Source organism: Pelodiscus sinensis, chromosome 5 (genome assembly GCF_049634645.1).
Source record: "Pelodiscus sinensis isolate JC-2024 chromosome 5, ASM4963464v1, whole genome shotgun sequence".
Lineage (NCBI taxonomy): Eukaryota > Metazoa > Chordata > Testudines > Trionychidae > Pelodiscus > Pelodiscus sinensis.
In genome coordinates this window covers 28,082,522-28,102,046 of record NC_134715.1, presented here as the reverse complement: position 1 = coordinate 28,102,046, position 19,525 = coordinate 28,082,522, and the positions used below count along the sequence as shown (strand labels likewise).

At 43.9% G+C, this 19,525-nt stretch overlaps 1 protein-coding gene across 2 annotated transcripts in view; it reads left to right on the top strand.

The window, feature by feature from the left end:
• Window positions 1-14,227: 14,227 nt before the first annotated feature.
• Window positions 14,228-19,525, top strand: part of PAPSS1 (3'-phosphoadenosine 5'-phosphosulfate synthase 1) — a 60,654-nt gene continuing 55,356 nt past the window's right edge. Inside the window, exon 1 of one of the 2 annotated variants that reach the window (XM_006119302.4) lies at window positions 14,228-14,441. In XM_006119302.4, the coding sequence (XP_006119364.2) occupies window positions 14,382-14,441 (60 nt within the window). In that variant the 5' untranslated portion in view covers window positions 14,228-14,381. Of the gene's footprint in view, window positions 14,442-14,468; window positions 14,633-19,525 lie in introns of those variants that run through there. The other variant, XM_006119303.4, reaches the window with a different exon arrangement.

The following is a 19,525-nucleotide window of genomic DNA, read 5'->3' as shown; positions in this document are numbered from 1 at the left end:
GGTCCTGCCGTTCTGCCTATCTAATTGGCCTTGCATGTGGAAATGGAAGCATTTCTGAGGCTATGTCTAGGCTGCAGAGTTTTATTGGAAAAAGATACGCAAATTGCAGTTTGCAATTTGCGTATCTTTTTCCACTTTTTTCCCCCTCCCGGAAGAGGCTTTTCCGAAATTTGGCCCATCTACATGGGGCCAAATTTCAGAAAAACCTCCTCTTTTGGAACATCCCTTATTCCTCTCACTGAGAGGAATACAGAGATGCTGAAAGAATGCGTCCGCTTTTTCGGAAACTGTTCCAAAAAAGTGGACGCATTCCTTGGATGTGGCAAGGGTTTTCCAGGATATCAGAGGTATCCCAGAAAAACTCTGCAGTCTAGACATAGCTAGAGAATGCTATGCTACCATGCTTTCTACGGGTAGGCAGGGCTGCTACTAGTTAGTCAAGCTCTTGCACCAGATAAGAAGTGGCTACGGAACTTCATTTGTAGATAAATACACCAGAGAACTTTCTTCCATAAGGGCCTTTAATGCATTGCAGTCCCTGTCTAGCTATTACCAACTCAAGATATTTTACACATGGGGTCATCTAGTGGACAAACAGTATAATACAGTTTAGCTTTCCATTACACAGCATTGTCCATCTAAAAACACTCAACAGATCAAGGAAACTAGGGATATTGTTCAAATAAAAACCTTACTCAATACTATATATTTCAAATGTGTAATTTTTTTTTCTGTATTAAAAGGTACATAGTAACTGTTGCTTAGTTGCATGGCAGGCAAAATCTCTATATTTGTAGCCACTAATCATGTTTAACTGTTTAGTGTTGTACAGTGACAGGATCACATTAGCAACTTTTACTCTCTGAGCTAAGGTCTTCTATTGGCGTTAACACAATACCTCTCCAGTTGTGCATGTGATTAAAATAGGTTGTCCTTTCAGTCAATATCAAAATGTACAGACCTAATTTTCCTTACACCATTGGAATTTTTGCATGTATTTAAAAACAAACAAAAAAAACCTCTTGAATTTCTGGCTCCTCCCAGGCTTTTAGCTATACAGTAGTAGTTTTTCATTTCTAGGGGTGTCATTGCTTATTGAGCTTCAGGTTAGGAATCCTGGGTCATAAACTAAACCCTATTGATTTTCCCCTCTAAGCAAGGTGGTGGACCTTCCTGCAGAGGGGTGGGGATGAGTCATGGTTGGAACACCTCACTGAAAGTGAGATGGTTTAGGCTATGATATCACTTATCATAGAATACTATCATAGAATCATAGAATACTAGGACTGGAAGGGACCTCGAGAAGTCATGAGTCCAGTCCCCCAGATGGAACATCATTATTTCCTGTGAAATCATAACAAGAGCTGGGAGAAATTATTCGAACTAATTATTTACTTTTCAAGAAATGCAGATTTGGGTTTACCAAAACTGTTTGGTCAAGTTCACTGAACAGTTTTGACCAAAAAGTTGAAATGTTTGGATAATACAGGCAGTCCCCGGGTTACATGGATCCGACTTACATCGGATCCCTACTTACAAACGGGGTGAGGCAACCCTGCACTAGCTGCTTCCCCCCAGCAGACCAGAAAGACGCGAAGCTAGCGCCTTCCCCTCCCCCCCCCCCCCCCAGCAGACCAGGTTGACGCGGAGTGGCTTTTCTCAGCAGACACCTCAGCTTGAGAATAAAGGACCGAGAGAAGTGAGGTGTGGGAGAATAAAACTGAGCTCTGGAGAAATGTTTGGTAGAGTTTCTCCTACAATATGTACCAGTTCCGACTTACATACAAATTCAACTTAAGAACAAACCTACAGTCCCTATCTTGTACGTAACCCGGGGACTGCCTGTACTGAAATATTTCATCGCCAATCTCTTAACTCTCTGTCATCAGGTCTATGGGAGCTAGGTCTGTAACTGTCTTATCCCACCCAGAATAACTGATTGTCACAGGTGCCTCACTAGTAAACAAGCACATAGACCTAGTTCCCAAGTTCAGCAAGGGGGGAACTCCAAAGGGAGACATAAAGCTTCTGTGGAGAGACACTCCTAAGAGAAGTCTGAGGCCAGAGGGCTGAGCAAAGGTACCTAGTCTGAGTTTGCTGGGAAATCTATCAGAATGGGGGACCTTTAAGAGGTAGTCCTAGAGAGAGGAGCCTTTTAGATGGAAAGCTGCAGTCAGCAGGCATCCAAGAGGTCCTGGTCTCAGCCAGGGATCTCAGAAGCCTGGCATAGCAAAAATCACTCACCTACCATTCCTGGAGAAGAATCACCATGCTGTGCTCCTGACTCCAAAGAAGGATCTGATTCTGCTGGGGTAAGAGGCCTAAGGAGCAGAGACTGGAATTGAGAGAACACCTGGGGAAGATCCAGAATAGAGATGAGCACTGGCCTCAGCTGGCGAACAGATGGAGGACACCCTTTCATAAGCAATTGTGTTAATCTGTCTTCCCTTCTAATCACAGATGGTTCCAGTGATGGAGCACAGTTGGTTCACCTCCTGCTTCAATGAAGAAGGCAGAGAGTTGTGCCAAGTCTTTCTTTCAAGAACCCTTTGCCTAATGTGATGGTCTTTAGTGAAGCTAGACTGGGATGTTTTTCTTTACTAGTTCAAATCTATACCTGGACTTCCTCATTCTCAAGAGTGATACTTAAAAATTAACCCACTGGTGAGGTTACAAGGCAGCAATGTCACCACAAGACAATGTCATCATGGTAAGGGGAGAGCTTTTAGAGCAGGGGGGTGGGAGTGAGGTGGGAAGTTTGGGTAGAAAAAGGTGTTTTGAGGGTTAGTTTTGCAACCAAGGAGGAAAGAAGCTTTTGAGTTTGATAAGGCTGAATGTGCGTCTGAGGTGGGATTGACTGAGGGAGGGGAGGATCTGCTGGGAAATGGATACTGAAGATATAGGAGCAGAGGCAACTTGAGGGAATGCTTGTGCTGGGATTGGAATCTTGGTTTGGCAAGGATGAGAGTAGGTGAATTAAGATTAGTGTGGATTAATTTTTTGTACATTATTGGGGAGAATTGTCATGATAATAGCTAGATTGGAGGGGCAGAGATTGAGAGGAGGGAACAGTGAAAGGACCATAGGGATAAATGCTGATCTCCTCCCTTTACAATAAGACATCCCAGCATTCCATTATGAAAGAGAAGGTGGTAAGAATGTGACCCTGGCTGGCAAAATGCTAAGCTCAGATGTTAACTAAGAACTGACAAACTCATAGCTGGAGACTAGAGAAGTTCACTTACGCATTAAACCAATAGGATTTAGCTCAAAATAGGTATTAGTCTTATAAGAACGTAGTTAGTGTTTAGCCTCTATAGAATGCTGGTGCATGAATTAATTTTATTTGCAACGTCTGTATTCCATGCTAAGAGGAAATGTGTAAGTTTTGCTTTATAACTTTGAAAATTTTTGCTGTGAACTCAGATTGTTCATTTTAGCTTTTCTCAAACTGTGAGTCAGGACCCCCTTTAATGGAATTGCCAGAGCTGGCTTAGACTTGCTGAGGCCTGGGGCCAGAGCTGAAGTCCAAGTCCCAGTGTCTGTGGTCAATGCCCGAGGATTTCAGCCCTTGGCAGTGTGGCTCAGGTTACAGGCTTTCTGCTGGGGCAGAAACCCCTGCACTTTGCCTCCCCCACCCCACCAAATCCACCAGGTGTAGAGGGGCTCAAACTTTGGCTCAGGCTTCCATCCCCTCTCCTGGGATTGTATAGTATTTTTTGCTGTCAGAAAGGGCTCACAGTACAATGAAGTTTGAGAACCCGTTTTATTTTTTTCATTCAACCTCCAAGTCCATAGAAAGAGCTTCCTTGCATGTAGGATCTCCAAGGTGCAATAGAGCCATTAACCAATCCTTTGTATTTAGATGTTCCTGGATGGCCCATCTGAATTTGATAGTTCTTTATTTAGATAGATGGGCAGTGGGCAGGGAGTGAAAATTTTTCAGGAAAGTTTTCCATCTTCTTTGCTCTTTGAACTCTCACAGGGCCAGAGTCGCTAAATTGAACCCAGAGATGCCCTGTGGTTACTCTGGATCAGCCCTGAAAGACATTTTGAATTGTGAGATCACTATGGTTCTGTCACTCTTAGGAATTAGATTGCAATTCATTTGTGGGTATATGGTTGCTTGTTTTAACCTGTAAATAATGCTTTTATTTCTTTTTCCTGTTTCATAAAACTTTAGTTTGTTATAGGATTGCTACAGGCATTATCTTTCTGGCGTAAAATCAAGGTACCAATTGATCTGGGGTAAGTGACTGGTCTCTTGAGATTGGAAACAACCTGAATATTTTACGATTTTTGGTAGAAGCGACTAAGTTCAGCTTGCCTGGCTAACAAGATAGACTAGAGAGTCTAAAGCAGGCATGTCCAAAGTCCAGCCCACGGGCCAATTGCGGCCCGTGTTCCGGTTTAATACGGCCCCACAGCTAATTTGGCAATATCTATCTTTTATGGCCCCCAACGAATCCATATGTATTGAGATGAATACATTGTAAAATCTCAGTTAATGTCAGTTGGTCTAAATCAGTTATAAATATATTTGGACACAACATGTATACTTGGTGTTATGTTCCTGTTCATATTTTTTTAACTTAAAAGTTGACAGACAACCTTTATTACCAATAATATGTAATGTACTTTACAATGTTCCTGACATATATTTCAGCTTCCTGGATTTTTTTTTCATCTGGCCTTCAGATATGAAAGGCAGAGTGATTTAACACCTGTTTAGATTTGTCATCCATGTGACGAAATGAAAAGTATGCCGTTTGCAATAAACTTTGCATAAAATAGTTAATTTGCATTTAATTTTAATGGTTCAAAGAATGTCAGGCAAAATGGTCGGCCCTCACGCTTGTTCACTTCATCAAATCTGGCCCTCTTTGAAAAAAGTTTGGGCACCCCTGATCTAAAGACTGTCTGGCTCCATGGTAAGACTGTTACAGTGATCCAGAATTTGTTACTGACATGGTGAAATCTATTTATAAAGCACACCACTAGTTTGGGGTGTCTGCTTTGGTTTGACAATCCACCTTGAGGTAGGTACCAACAATTGTGAGCCACTCCAGACAGCATAACAGAGTGAATGGGATCTCTCTTCCTCCTACATTGTCAACCTCCCGTCCCTCACTAAAACCCTAATCCCACTTTACTCCTCTTAGTTCCAGATCTTACACTGGGAAACACTAGCCAATCCCCAAAAGTAGAGTGGAGGACAGATACCACTCACTGAGTCTTCCTCTGTAGTGATAACTGAATTCATGTCTCCCATATTGTAAACTTTCTTCCTAACCACTAAACTGCCTTTCTCAGATTTTTCTTTCCCCGAGAATAGAGAACTCTCCTTCTAAGATGAATTGATTCAGAATAACTCTATTTTAGCTAATAAAATTTCTCCATTTCTGATGTACACTGATTGGCATCTAGCCAGCTTGATTTTTCTGTAATGCCATGAAGGAAGAATTCCAATTAATTCATATATAATGTCAAAATAAATTTAGTTAGTCCTTTAAATTAACATTCATGAGAGAAAAATGCATAAGTGCTCATGGTGAGCTAAACTCCCAATTTTCATAGTATAGACAAAACTCCTCTTGTGTTCTGATTAACTTTATTCAAGTGGAAGAAGTGATGTTCGGCATTACACTGAGAAATGATTGTCTAATATTTTGCAAAATCTCTCCCCTCATTTCAACAAATAAGTACTATGCCATATGAAAAGACTCAGGAAACTAATTAAACAAGGTTCTCATTGCTGCATTTCCTTTATGGATTCTTTCTAAAATAAAGGATTTGCAAAGCTGCGGAAGGCATTACTCTCTAAGGGTATATCTACACTACAAAGTTAGTTCGAACTAACGGACGTTAGTTCGAACTAACTTTCATAAGCGCTACACTAGCGCTCCGTTAGTTCGAACTTAATTCGAACTAGCGGAGCGCTTAGTTCGAACTAGCAAAACCTCATTTTAGGAGGATTAAGCCTAGTTCGAACTAGCTAGTTTGAATTAAGGGGTGTGTAGCCCCTTAATTCGAACTAGTGGGAGGCTAGCCCTCCCCAGGTTTCCCTGGTGGCCACTCTGGCCAACACCAGGGAAACTCGTCTGCCCCCCTCCCGGCCCCGGACCCCTTAAAGGGGCACGGGCTGGCTACGATGCCCGTGCCAGGTGCAAGCCTGCCAGCACCCAGCCAGCAGACCCTACACCTGGCACGGATCGAGCCACCCACCCGATGCCCCCCAGCCCTTCCCCCTCTTCCCGGGACCAGGCTGGCGGCTCCCGGGAGCTTGCCCGGGACCGCAAGAGGCGGGCACCTGCCTGGGCTAGTGCAGATATCGTGGACCTCATCCACGATCTCCGCACTAGGCACAGGAAAGTGGCCAGCTAGGGCAGGAGAGCTGCCAGCCTGGCCACCCAGGAGCAGGTGTGCAAGAGAATCAAGGGGGTCCACTGAGACCCCCAACCCTGAGCTTACAATGGCCGTCCTGGGTCAGACCAAAGGTCCATCTAGCCCAGTAGCCTGTCTGCCGACAGTGGCCAACCCTAGGGACCCTGGAGGGGATGGACCAAAGACAGTGACCAAGCCATTTGTCTCGTGCCATCCCTCTCCAGCCTTCCACAAACTTTGGGCAGGAACACCACTCCTACCCCTTGGCTAATACCACTCCATGGACCCAACCTCCATGACTTGATCTCACTTCCCTTTAAACTCTGTTCTAGTTGTAGCCTTCACAGCCTCCTGCAGCAAGGAGTTCCACAGGTTGACTCTTTGCTTTGTGAAGAACAACTTTCTGTTACTAGTTTGAAGCCTGCTACCCATTCCTTTCCTTTGGTGTCCTCTAGTCCTTCTTTATGGGAACTAATGAAGAACTTTTCTGTATGCACCCTCTCCACCCAACTCCTGCTTTTAGAGACCTCTATCCTGTCCCCCCTCTGTCTCCTCTTTTCTAAGCTGAAAAGTCTCAGACTCTTTAGCCTCTCTTCATATGGGACTTGTTCTCAACCCCTGATCATTTTAGTTGCCCTCCCCTCTCCCAGCCTCTCTCTTCCCTTCTTCCACCTCCTTTTCCCAGTCTCCCCCAGTTTTGTTCAATAAAGACAGATTCCATTTTGGAAGACACGTTATCTTTATTTTGTACATCAAGAAGAGGGGCTAGGGAAGGGTAAGTGGAAGGAGGTGAGGGAGGAATGGAGCCCCCGATGGGGAGGACTGGGCTGGCTCTGCGGGTTTCTGGGGATGGAAGCTATCCTGCAGCCCTCCAATTGCCCCCTCTCCCCAGATGGCAGCCTGTGGCAAGTGCAGCCGGTCTGATGGCCGAGTGCTGTGATGTGCCCAGTGTGGGTACTCCGGGCACTCCAAGCCAGGACTGCTTTGCAAGCGGGGCACCCCTGAGAACTGTCTGTCCAGGGTGGGGGTCGGGACCCTTTAAGCACAGCCCTCGGCTAGCCTGAGACTGCATCTCCACGCTCTAAGTCCTCCTCTGATGCCCTGCCGGCACTGCTTCCAGCCTTCCTTAAGCCTGGTTCAGGGTCCACTTAATGTGGACATGCTAGTTTGAATTAGCAAAACGCTAATTCGAACTAGTTTTTTTAGTCTGGATCCGTTAGTTCGAATTAGCTTAGTTCGAATTAACTAATTCGAACTAAGTTAGTTCGAATTAACGTTGTAGTGTAGACATACCCTAAGGGTATGTCTACACTGCCACCCTAGTTCGAACTAGGGTGGCTAATGTAGGCATTCGAAGTTGCAAATGAAGCCCAGGATTTAAATATCCCGGGCTTCATTTGCATCCTGCCGGGCGCCGCCATTTTTAAATCCCCCTTAGTGGGGACTCCATGCCCGCGGCTACACGCGGCACGGAGTAGGTAGTTCAAATTAGGCTCTCCAATTTGAACTACCGGTATACCTCTTTCCGAGGCGTGTAACCACAGGCACGGAGTCCACACCAAGGGGGATTTAAAAATGGCGGCACCCGGCAAGATGCAAATGAAGCCCGGGATATTTAAATCCGGGGCTTCATTTGCAACTTCGAATGCCTACATTAACCACCCTAGTTCGAACTAGGGTGGCAGTGTAGACATACCCTAAATTGGCTGACCCAAGGGCTTTCCAATAAAACTCAGTTCCTAATTTTGTGAATCCTGAGGCTTGCCTGTTTACGTTGCTCTGTGGGCCTACATTCAAACTAGCATTGTGACTCTAGCCCAGTGGTCTCCAACCTTTTTAAGCACAAGATCACTTTTTGAATTTAAGTGCAATGTAAGATCTACCTCAAACCCAAATACCCTTGCTCCCCTCCTTTGTAACCCTTCTCCAAGGCCCTGCCTCTGCTCACTCTGTCCTCCCGCATTCTCCCTCCCTTTCACCAGGCAGGGGCAGAGGGTTGGGGCACAGACTCTGGTCTTGGTCTAAGGGATTTGGAGTGTGAGGGGGCTCTGAGCTGAGTCTAGGGCAGGGAGTTGGGGTGCAGGAGGGGATTCATGATTGGGGCAGGGGATCAGAGTTGGCTCCTGTTGGACGCTGCTTACCTCAGGTGGCTCCTGGGTGGGGGTACAGTGGGGCTAAAGCAGGCTCCCCCCTGCCCTGGCCCTGCACCACTTTCCAAAACAGCCAGCAAACTCCCTCCATCCCAAACCCAGTTGTGCCCCTTCCCCTCCCTGCCCATTCTGTGGAGATAGAATACATGGTGAAAGAGGGGACACCCTGACATCAGCACCACTCCTCTCCCTCCCCTGCCCTGCACAGCAAGCAGGAGACTCCCAGGGAGGGGCAGCTCCAAGCCAAAGGGCAGGAGGTGCACAGCAGTGCTGCACTTGATAATAGTCTCTTGGCCAAACTAGTCAAGATCACTAGTCAGAGGCTCCAAGATCTACCAGTAGATCCCAATTTACTGGTTGGTGATCACTGCTCTAGCCTATGCTAGTCTTAGACACCTATCAGGTGCTCTGGAGGGATTTCTGTGGGAGTTAATATTTTCAGCAACATTACCTTCATGATGGATTTCTATTCAGAAACTGACAAATGTTTTGAAGGCAGCCTGCTTTAGATTATGACTATTTGTTGGCTTCAACATTTTCCATTCACCTAGGGCTCTCTGGAGTTTGGGTAGCACAGCATAAGCTAGGATTATGACAAAGATGACGAATAAATGTGGGGGCATAAGCAAGGGCCCACTGAAAAATAAATTCTTGAATCCTCATCTTAGAATGTGGCTCTGAGTGCTTGAGGTTTGCCTGAGAGTCATAACTTGGGCTGAAAATTTCCAGGATGTGCTTTCCCTATGATGTGTGGTTTTTCAAGTATGTGCACACAAGCACCACCTAGCTAGATTCCCTTTTCGGCTACTGTATCTACGTAGTTTTGAGAACTAACTGTTGAACAAACTACATATACATCAACCTCAATTTCCCCATGCAAACAGCCTCCTGTTTCTCAGTGGGGATTTTGCAACTCCTAAAATGATTGGCATATGAGGATATAGTTGGATAAACTAAAACCTCACTCTTGCTAACATGTCAGAATGATGCAATAAGATAGCTGTGGACATGTGTGCAAGTGTCTTTTTTTTTTTAAGTTTCATTTTTGTCAAAGATGCTCCCAAAAGGAGCTGGAGTTCATGCTTCAATCTTAGTGAGTAGGAGGGAAAAACCCTCTTGAATTAACTACACAAGCCTTTTTTCCAAATGGCAAAATAGTTTCCTATACTGTATATGTACTCCTTTGCAGGTAACCTTTAATTTTAATTCATCCTGCTCAACCAATAGTACAGTGGCAGATTTAATACAGTATTTCAGAAATCTTGTAATGTGAAACATGGGAAACCTGGTTTCTAAACTGAGGCTATGTCTACACTACAGGGTTTTTCTGGGACACTGGAAAAACTCTGCCCCGTCCAGGGAATGCGTCCGCTCTTTTGGATCAGTTTCCGAAAAAAGCAGGCGCGCTCTTTCAGAAGCCCTGTATTCCTCATTTATGAAGAATAAGGGCTCTTCTGAAAGAGGAGATTTTTTACCTATTTGTACCGTGTATATGGGCTAAATATTAGAAAAGCTCCTTCCAAAAAAAGAATCAGAAAAAGGAGTGCTAATTGTGGTTCGCAATTTGTGTACCTTTTCCGGAAAAATAACTGCAGTGTAGACAACCTCAGAGTCATAATGTAGCTTCACTTTGAAAAGTGAGCTTTGGTGTAATGGAGACAGAGCCTGAGAGATGGATTCCAGCACTTTCTAGGCTTGAGAGAGATGACTCATTAAATTCTAATAGTTTTAAACCTGTGTAATGGTGATGTCCATCAAAGAGAGGGATATATAGTATGAAAAAACTAGCTCTAGTATTTTGCTTCCCAGCAGTATAATCCATTTGGAAAACAGATTTGCATATAATTTATAACCATTTAAAATTTCAGAACTCAGCCAGTATTTTTTTTTTCATTCCAGAAATTAAGAATGAAGTCCCTGTAATTTTTCTGGATAAAATATGCCTGTGATATATTCATTTATAACATGATATCATTAAACAGCTTTTAACTGTTGATGTCTTCACAGAATAATGGACTATGGGACTAGAACAGGGCTGCACTGAACAGATCAGGCCAGCAAAATATCATTCCCCGGTACCAGTGAGTGCCTTCACATTTTGCATTGGGATTCTGTTAGGACCATAAAATGCTACTTTATTTCTTTGTTAGATAATTTGGAGATGCTCAGATATCATGAAGATGGGAGCCATATAAGTACGTCTCTGAAAAAAGATCTTCCAGAGACTAAAACTCTACATAACTTGTGCTGAAACCGGGTTATCAAGAACTGTTTAAATATCATCTGTACTTTGATGTCTGCACCAATAAAACTTGTTAGTGTTGCTGATTGTCTGTTATGTGTATGCTGAGTGTCTGTATATGTTTTCTTGGTTTTCTCTGAGGCCAAGCTACTTTTACATATAATCTCCATCTAAATCTAAGGTCTTATGGCTCTCCCTAAAACCATATAGTTTATGCAAGTTTCCTTGCTGCAAGTGTTGGTGAGGGACCTGTAGATCCTTCATCTTCCACCTGATCAATTACTACTATGCTTCTACCTTTCTGATCACTCTTAGACCTTAAGCTATCCTGCCTATACAAACAGCAATGCCTCAAAGAAAACCAAGAAAACACTGAATTTTTTCCAAAGCTATCCTTGAAATAAATTCCTTTACCCATAGCTATAACCCTGGTCATAAAAGGCAATATGTGTAGAGATTAGAATTAGTGGACAATCAGCAATCTTAGCTAGTTTTATTGTTGTAGAAATCAAAGTACAGATTATTTAAACAGGTCCTGATAACCCAGTTTCAGTACAAGTTTATGTAGCGTTTTAGTGACTGGAACAGCAATGGGCAACCAACACTAGTGAGTGGGCCGCATGAGTACCCTTCTTCGTCTCAGTGGGCTGCAAGATTGAAAGTGGTGGGCAACTTGGGGTCTGCGGCTTATTGGAGTTCCACCTATGGCCCTTGTGCCCAGCACTTATTTACTCCACCTTCTCCCTTCCAGAACTTTCAGAGTGCATGAATTGACTGATTTGCACTCCATCTCCTCCTCTCCCCCTCCTTCCCAGAGCTTGAACTCCACAAATCAGCTGATACAAAGTGCTGGGAGGGAGAGGAAGGAGCAAAGATGGGACACTCCTCCCTCTCCTTCCCAGTACTTTCAGAGAGCCATGAATCAGCTGATTTGCACTCTGTCCCACACCTCCTCCCTCACAGAGGCTTGAATGCTATGAATCAGGTCTAACCTAATTCAACCTAATAGTAAAACAGAAGAAAATTTTTAAATTTAGTTCAGTAGCTGGATGCTCTTTCTCTGTCAATCTATGGAACTCTTTGTGAGATGAGTCATTAATCCAAGGATAATATCCAAAGACTATGACTGTCAATCTCCATCATGGCCAGTGTGTCTCCAGGTAACAAGGGATCGTCTCTTCATCGTTTTTGAAATGCTCCCTCACCCCACCCCAGTTTGCATTAAGTGCTTCATTATTGCTGCATGTCAACTTCTCACTAATTTCAGACCTCAATGCATAATTATAATAATAATTATTAATAATAATAACAAATGTATTTCCAAATATTTTGTTTATTAATACTTACTTGCTAATTGTTTATTTCTGCCTTGCTAATAATTTATCTGGACACGTTTCCAACTGTTCTTCCATTTCAAAGAATCAGTTTATCCTGTACAGACTAACTTGGCTACCCCCTGAAGTTTCTTAAACTTGTGATAAGTGATTTATATGTTAGATTAATACATAAACCTTGCATGTTGGTAGCTCTAAAAAAGTATCTTCCTAATTTATGGTTTTGAATAAAACATTCTCCTTAGAATCATAAAACTTGAAGGAACCCTGAGAGATCAAGTCCAGTCCCCTGCCCTCATGGCAGGACCAAGTACAGTCTATGTCATCCCTGAGAGATGCCCGTCTAACCTGCTCTTAAATATCTCCAGTGATGGAGATTCTACAACCTCCCTAGGCATTTTATTTCAGTCCTTAACCACCCTGACAGTTAAGAAGTTTTTTCTACTGTCCAACCTAAACCTCCCTTGCTACAGTTTAAGCCCATTGCTTCTTGTCTATCATCAGAGGCCAAGAACAATTTTCCCCACTCTTCTTTGTGACATCCTTTTAGATACCTGAAAACGGCTATCATGTCCCCTCTCAGTCTTTGTTCCAGACTAAACAAGCCCAAATCCTTCAGCCTTGCCTCATAGCTCATGTTTTCTAGACCTTTAATCATTTTTGTTGCTCTTCTCTAAACCTTATCCAATTTCTCCACATCTCCAGAATAGGGCTTTTGTCAGAAAACATACAACACAAAGACAAAATGCTTAATTTATATAGTAAATATAATTCATATATATCAGTGATTCAAGGTACAGATTGTCAGTATCATTTCTCTCTTACATTTAGCATAAGTGATAAAGCAATTGTTTAGGGACCTGTGAGTTCCCTCTTTTCAGCTTGTCCAGTGGGGTCTTGCCAACAGTAAGATCAGCCATTGTGAGACTGTGATATTATCATTGGAACACTTCAGCGATTGCTTTTAATTTTCTTTTTTTTAATTGCTTTTCTTTTCTTCTTTTTCCTGTTTTATAAGTTCCTTTGGCTCCCACACCACTCTCTCTCCATCTGTTTGCAGTGGTGGTCAGCTGTAGTTAGGAGCAGGTATCATTATGTGTGTACAAAATACTAATCTCAACCTTTGAGCATAGGTATCAATTAATTCACTGGCAGCTTTTAATTTTATAGAATCATAGAACGCTCAACCTGGGAGGGACCTCCCAGTCCCCTGCCCTCATGGCAGGACCAGTACCGTCTAGACCAGCCCAGATAGATATCTAACCTGCTCTTAAATATCTCCAGAGAAGGAGATTCCACAACCTCCTTAGGCAACTTATTCCAGTAGAATCCCAGTGTTATGTCAAATTATATCACAAATAAGTATTTTAAAGATGCTTTTTGAGAAACATTCTGGGAACAATCAAAAGGGGGCTACTATTTGTATACATCAGTCTTAAAAGACAAATGTGTGTCCTGAATTCCTAAGGCTGCATTGGCACATTGACTAATGCAATGAAGAATCATGGTGGTGTGTCAAAGTACCATCTTGCGATGATAGAACTTGCTGTCATTCTACAACCTGCGGACAAAGCAGTAGAATGACACAGTGTGTGGCAACCAAACGGCAACGCTGAGCCAAGCTTTCGTCAACTATATCGCAATACATAGTGCGGTGACCACGTGAAGCAACGTGGCGTGACCGTGGTGTGGCTCAAGAGCCGTTAGGGCAACGTGTCTCCACTTCTCCTTTGGGAGGGGGCTATTTCGTTGGTTTATGTTCCCCTTCCACCGGGCCCTGCTGTGTGCTCGTGGGGACCCCCCAGTGCTCCACTGCCCGTGTCCCAACGAGGGGCCTTGGCCAGGGGAGGGCAATGGGCTGCCCCCGTGCAGAGAGCGCGAGGCAGGCCCCGTCTCCACACAGCCAAGCAGGGCGGGGGGGAGCTGGAGGACTTGCGCCGCCCCCCTCTCGGGGACAAACGAGCGAAGATGAGCCGCCCGGCTAGAGCGGCGACACCGGAAGCGCCGACTCCTAGTCCACCCCCTCCCTCTTGTCTGTCACGGTGCAATCCGCTCCTTGCGCATGACGCAGTCGCGCACCCCCCCTCTCTCTCCCCGCCCCCGGTGCGTAGCGGGAGGCTGGCGGCGCGCGTCAGCCCCTCCCCTTCAGCGACGCAAGCTGGTTCTGAGCGCGCGAGCGGCAGCATCCGAAGAGTCTCTTCTCCGCCCCTACGCCCCGGGGTTGCCGTTTGGAACCCTCCTTCCTCCCCCCTCCCACGCCCCTCCCTGGTGATGGAACGGCCCGGGAGCCAGAGCAAGAAAGTCAAGCTGAGCAACGCGGTGCAGAGCTGGGTGAGCGCCGGCCGGGGGAGGCGGGAGAGACGCGGGGAAGCTGGCGGCTCGTGCTCCGCCTGTGCTGATGTGGCAGGGCTGGGCTGGGCTGCAGACCTGGTTGCTGAGCTCTAGCGAGGCAGCTGCACCAGCCGCCTGGGGCGAGGGTCTAGCTCGCGCCTTGCACGGGCTGGGTCTGCAGTTTGCAAAAGGTGAGGGGCGGGGAGGGAGGATGCGCACGGTGTGTATGTGGGGGGGGGGGGGGGGATTAGAAGGTGTTGGGGGGTGTTTCCAGCAAGGGTGACTTGGAAGCGTGGTACATGGATGGGGCACGGTGCAATGGGCAGGGTGTGATGGTGCAATGGGATTGTGAATTGTCTCATTGTAACGTCGGCATCTTCCTTACCCAGGGGAGAGATGGTAAATGCTCCCTTAAAATGAATATACCCATAAAAGTTTGCCTCCCCTAAGCGAGTGAGACAGGGTACCAGCACATCTCCCCTCACCCTGGGTTTCTGCCTTTGTGGATCCTTTTATGTTTTGAAAGTTGGGCTCTGGGGGACAAAAGGGGAGGGGAGTTGCATGGGGAAAAATGCTGATTTCAAGGTTTCACTTCTGTCTTTTGCACCTTGGTGTCTCTGCTTCAGATATGTTGGAAGAGGGGAAAATGAAGAATTCAGTGTACAAAGTAACCATTCATAAATGCGGGGCAGCTAAAGACTGAGGTTCTTTGTAATGTGGTGGCTAAATGGAAAGCTGTCAAAGTAAGATTTTTTTTTTAAAGCCAAACAACGAAAACCATGGTTCTTATTCATCGAGGTACTGGCACATGGGCAGATCAATTTACAGTGCAGGCCAAAGACTAGAAAACTCAGAGAAAAAAGAGGCCATCCTTAAGAGCATGTGAAAAATCATTGAGATTCTGAAAAAAGTGCTGTTTTTAATCAGCTGTGAGAAGGAGAGCTGGGGCATATTCCTTGTCATAATAAAATATTGTGTATCTCTTATGGTACCATTAATATTGTAAAAATAATCAAGCAGCTATTGCCAGAGTAGTGGTTTGTAGTTTCCTGTATATTCATTTGGTAAGGAAACTTCGACATTGAAAGCCATTACCTGTTTCTGTAGGACCTGGTGAATGTTAGACAAAATAAGTCGGAACTCTGTTGCTAAATTGTGTAGTGTTCAAATCTTTCCTTTAGTTTTTAGAGATAATACTTCTGGTCAAAACGTGCCTGTAAGATGTTGCCATACTAACTTATTAGATTCAATTGTTGGAAGTTCTTAATTCTGTGTCAAAAGGAATAAGGAGCATATGAAATATTTTAATCTTTTGCTCTTAAGCTGTTTGTTTTCAGGCTTCTAGGGTAGGAAGACACTCTGACAGCATTGGGCTTATGCATGAATGAATTAAAAGCATGTTTACCTAGTATTTTATGACATTCTGGGCAGCAGCAGAAAATACTGGTTAAAATGAAATATTAAAAAAACTCAAGTTACTAATATCTCCATATGTTTTTGAAACATTTGTTCTAAAACCTACTCACCACTGACCATGCTGGTCTTTTGTTGAACTGAGATGAAATGTAACAAACTAGTCATTTACCTCTGTTTTATAGTCAGTTTCAATTTCCCCCTAGTTAGTGCATTGTTTGGTGTGGGTTTTTTTTTTAATAAACAAAAACATCTCCTGCAATGTTTGTGTATCATCTGGGATTTTAATACCATCCTTCCCCATTTCTGTTGAGTTTAAGGTTGTATAACTTGCTTACATAGTCTAAATGGGTCAATGGCAAATGTGCCTCAGTGTAGTGTAATTTTAGGAATGTTTTTAAAATAATTAAAACGGCTAATATCAATTGTCGGTGTACATTTATTGAGTTTTCTGTAGTACTGATGAACACTTAAAACTGTGTTGATGTGACTGACCTGCAAAGGTAAAGATGCAAATGCTATTAAGTTCACCTGTATGTGCTAGATCAGTGGTCTCCAACCTTTTTGAGCAAGAGATCACTTTTCACATTTAAGTGCAATCCAAGATCTACTCAAATTTAAATACCATTGCCCCACCTCCTTCCCACCCCTTCTCTGAGGCCCTGCCTCTGCTCACTCTATCTTCCTCCCTTCCTCACTCACTTTCATCAGGATGGGGCAAAGGGTTGGGGTGCAGACTCTCATCTTGGATTTAGGGGTTTGGAGTGCGAGCAGGGCTCTGAGCTGCTCTTGGGGCAGGCAGTTGGGATGTTGGAGGGGGTTTTAGGTGCAGACTCTGGGAGGGTGTTTGGATGTGGGGGTGCTCAGGGCTAGGACAGGAGCTTGGGGTGCAGGAGGGTATTCATGACAGGAGTTGTGGATGTGAGCTCCAGTTGGGCACTGCTGGTGGTTCCTGGTTGGTGGTGAAGTGGGACTAAGACAGGCTCACCCCTGCTCTGGCCCTGCACCACTCCCTAAAGCAGCCAGCAAATTCCATCCCAAGTCCTGTTGTGCCTCCTTTCTGCTCCGTGGAGAAAGGATACAGAGTGGGAGGGACACCTTGACATCAATGCCCTGCACTTCCTCCCCTTCCCTGCACAGAAAGCAGGAGGCTGCCCAGTGGGAGGGACAGTTCCAAGGCAAAGGGCAGGAGATTTGCAGCAGTAGGGGGAGGGGCAGCTGAAGTGCTGTGCTTGATAGCCTCTTGGCCAAACCAGTCAGGATCACCTGTCAGAGGCTCCCAGATCTACCAGTAGATCCTGATCTACTGGTTGGGGACCACTGTGCTAGATGTTCCCCCTAAGCAAGGTTACTGGGGAATTCAGCATGATACTTAAACCTTAAAACATACTTTGTTCTTAAGATACTACTATGTTTGTCAATCTCCTATATTGATATAATGACCAATTGTGGAGTGTGTTGCAAAGGTAGGAGGCTACCCAGAGCATGGGTTCCAGTTGGAGCCTGAAGGTTTACATCACAGATAAACAGACTCTTATATCCCAAGCCCCATAAGCCTGAGTCAGCTGGCACGGTATAGATTTGGCCTGCAATTGCAGTGTAGATGTGGCCTGGGATAACATGGCTGAAACATCAGCAGGGCAAGATTTAACCTGAATGTCTCTCTCCAGGCTAGAATGGTTTATTTTTTCCATGACTAAGTACAGGATCAGAGATTCTAAAAAAGGGAAGGATTTTTTGGGATAAACCGAGAGCTGTTACCCTGGGTGTATCTGTGGAAAAAGTTGATAGTCTGGGAAAACTCACTCAGACTGAAGGATCATGTTGGAAATGGTGCAGGCTGTTTCTTCCAATTCAGTGTAGGACTCATTTGTTTTATATATTGTCTCTGCCTGCTTTGTAGTATTAGATGAAAGAATAAACAAACAATACCTGTTTGTTCATGTTAATCAGTTGCTCTCATAGGTTTCTGAAAGGAAACTCTTGTAGGTTCCAAATCCCAGTTGGTTGTAATCCAGGTCCTGGTCCAAGAGCAGCCAGTGTGCAGAATTCGCCATAGGAAGAGAGAGAATCTGGACACTTGTGGTCTCACTGAATAGATCCCTACACAAGAAGAAGCAGAACACTCAGTGGCCATATTGACTGACCCTCCTATGAAAGATGTTGAGAGCATTCATTCAGTTGACGTTTGAAAAGTATTTATGGTCTTTACCTGTTACAAATCTTAAAAGTGCTGCTAAATTTGGCCAAAAAGAATGGATCATTTTATATACATCTAATTATATACATTCAGTGGTGATTCACATTGTAGATAAACCTTATTATAATGGCACCATCCAGTTTGATGTACATAAAGGCTTTGTCAGCATTTATGTTGTAAAATACAAATTGCTGAATAAATTAACAGTTCACTTCTTCAGAAAGAAATTAGATATGCATAAACTTTATTGCCAGGGAACACTGTCTTCAGACTTTGTGTGCTTATTGTTCTAGCACTTTCTGGTCCTTTGGCAGTCTTTCATTCTATAATTTAAATTTGCATTTAAAATCAACTTAATATTTTGGAAAACTGCACATTGTGAGAATTTTTCCTAACATATCAATGTGATACGCAAAATTAAAACAGTTGCATATTGGCAACTGGTACAACATAATATTGTTTTGCTTAACTTTGAGGTCTCAAATGTGGGATTTCCAAAAGCACCAAACTAACATAAGAGCGCAAGTCTTAGGACATATCTAGATTGCCTGCGGCTTTTGAAAGAAGATATGCAAATTCAGCACAAATTTGCATATCTTCTGATCCTGTTTTCGGAAGAGATATTTGGGGAAAAAAGCAGTCTAGACACGGTTCTTTCGGGGTGGAGGGGAAACACCTTTTGAAATAACCCTGTACACCTCACCGTTTGAAATCACCCTGTACACACTTTTTTAGGAAGAAGGGTTCTTTCAAAAAAGGGATTTTTTTCCCTGAAAGAACTGCATCTAGACTGATTTTTTCCCCCCGAAAAACTCTTCCAGAAATGGGATTGGAAGAAGATGCGTAAATTTGTGCCAAATTTGCATATCTTCTTTCGAAAGCCTCGGGCAGTCTAGATGTGCTTACTGACCATTAGTGACTTATATGCTATAGAAAATCTCACTTTAGATAATGGGCAGCTATTACAAATGTTTACTTAAGATAGTAAATGTATGTTACATGCTTCCCTGAGACATATTCCTTAACAAAGAACATTGTTTTCAAACATTAGGACTGGGATTTGCTTGTTTTTTTGTCTTTGTGTTGAAGGAATGTAATATTTCTGGGATGTCCTAGATTTTCTGTATCAGTGGTATATACATTTTTTTTCTGGAAAATCAATATTTATAGATGTTGGAACGTTTACTCTTTCGCAAGTGAATGGTTTATTCTGTGAAATGTAACTGGGTGGGCAGTCCTGAATGAATAATCTTGTTCTCTACTGCAGTGTGTGCTCCAAATGTATTTTTTTCTTCTTTTAAATCAGGAAGTGAGTCTAGCCAATTAGTTTACTGGCACATCTCTAATTTGTTATATGTACCTGAACTTGTTTGTCTCTTGAATCTATTCCAAAGTTGTGTGGTTACTGACTTAATACAGTGCTTGTAGCTTTATAAAAGCCTCCTTGTTAACTTCTGCAGGCAGGCAGAAC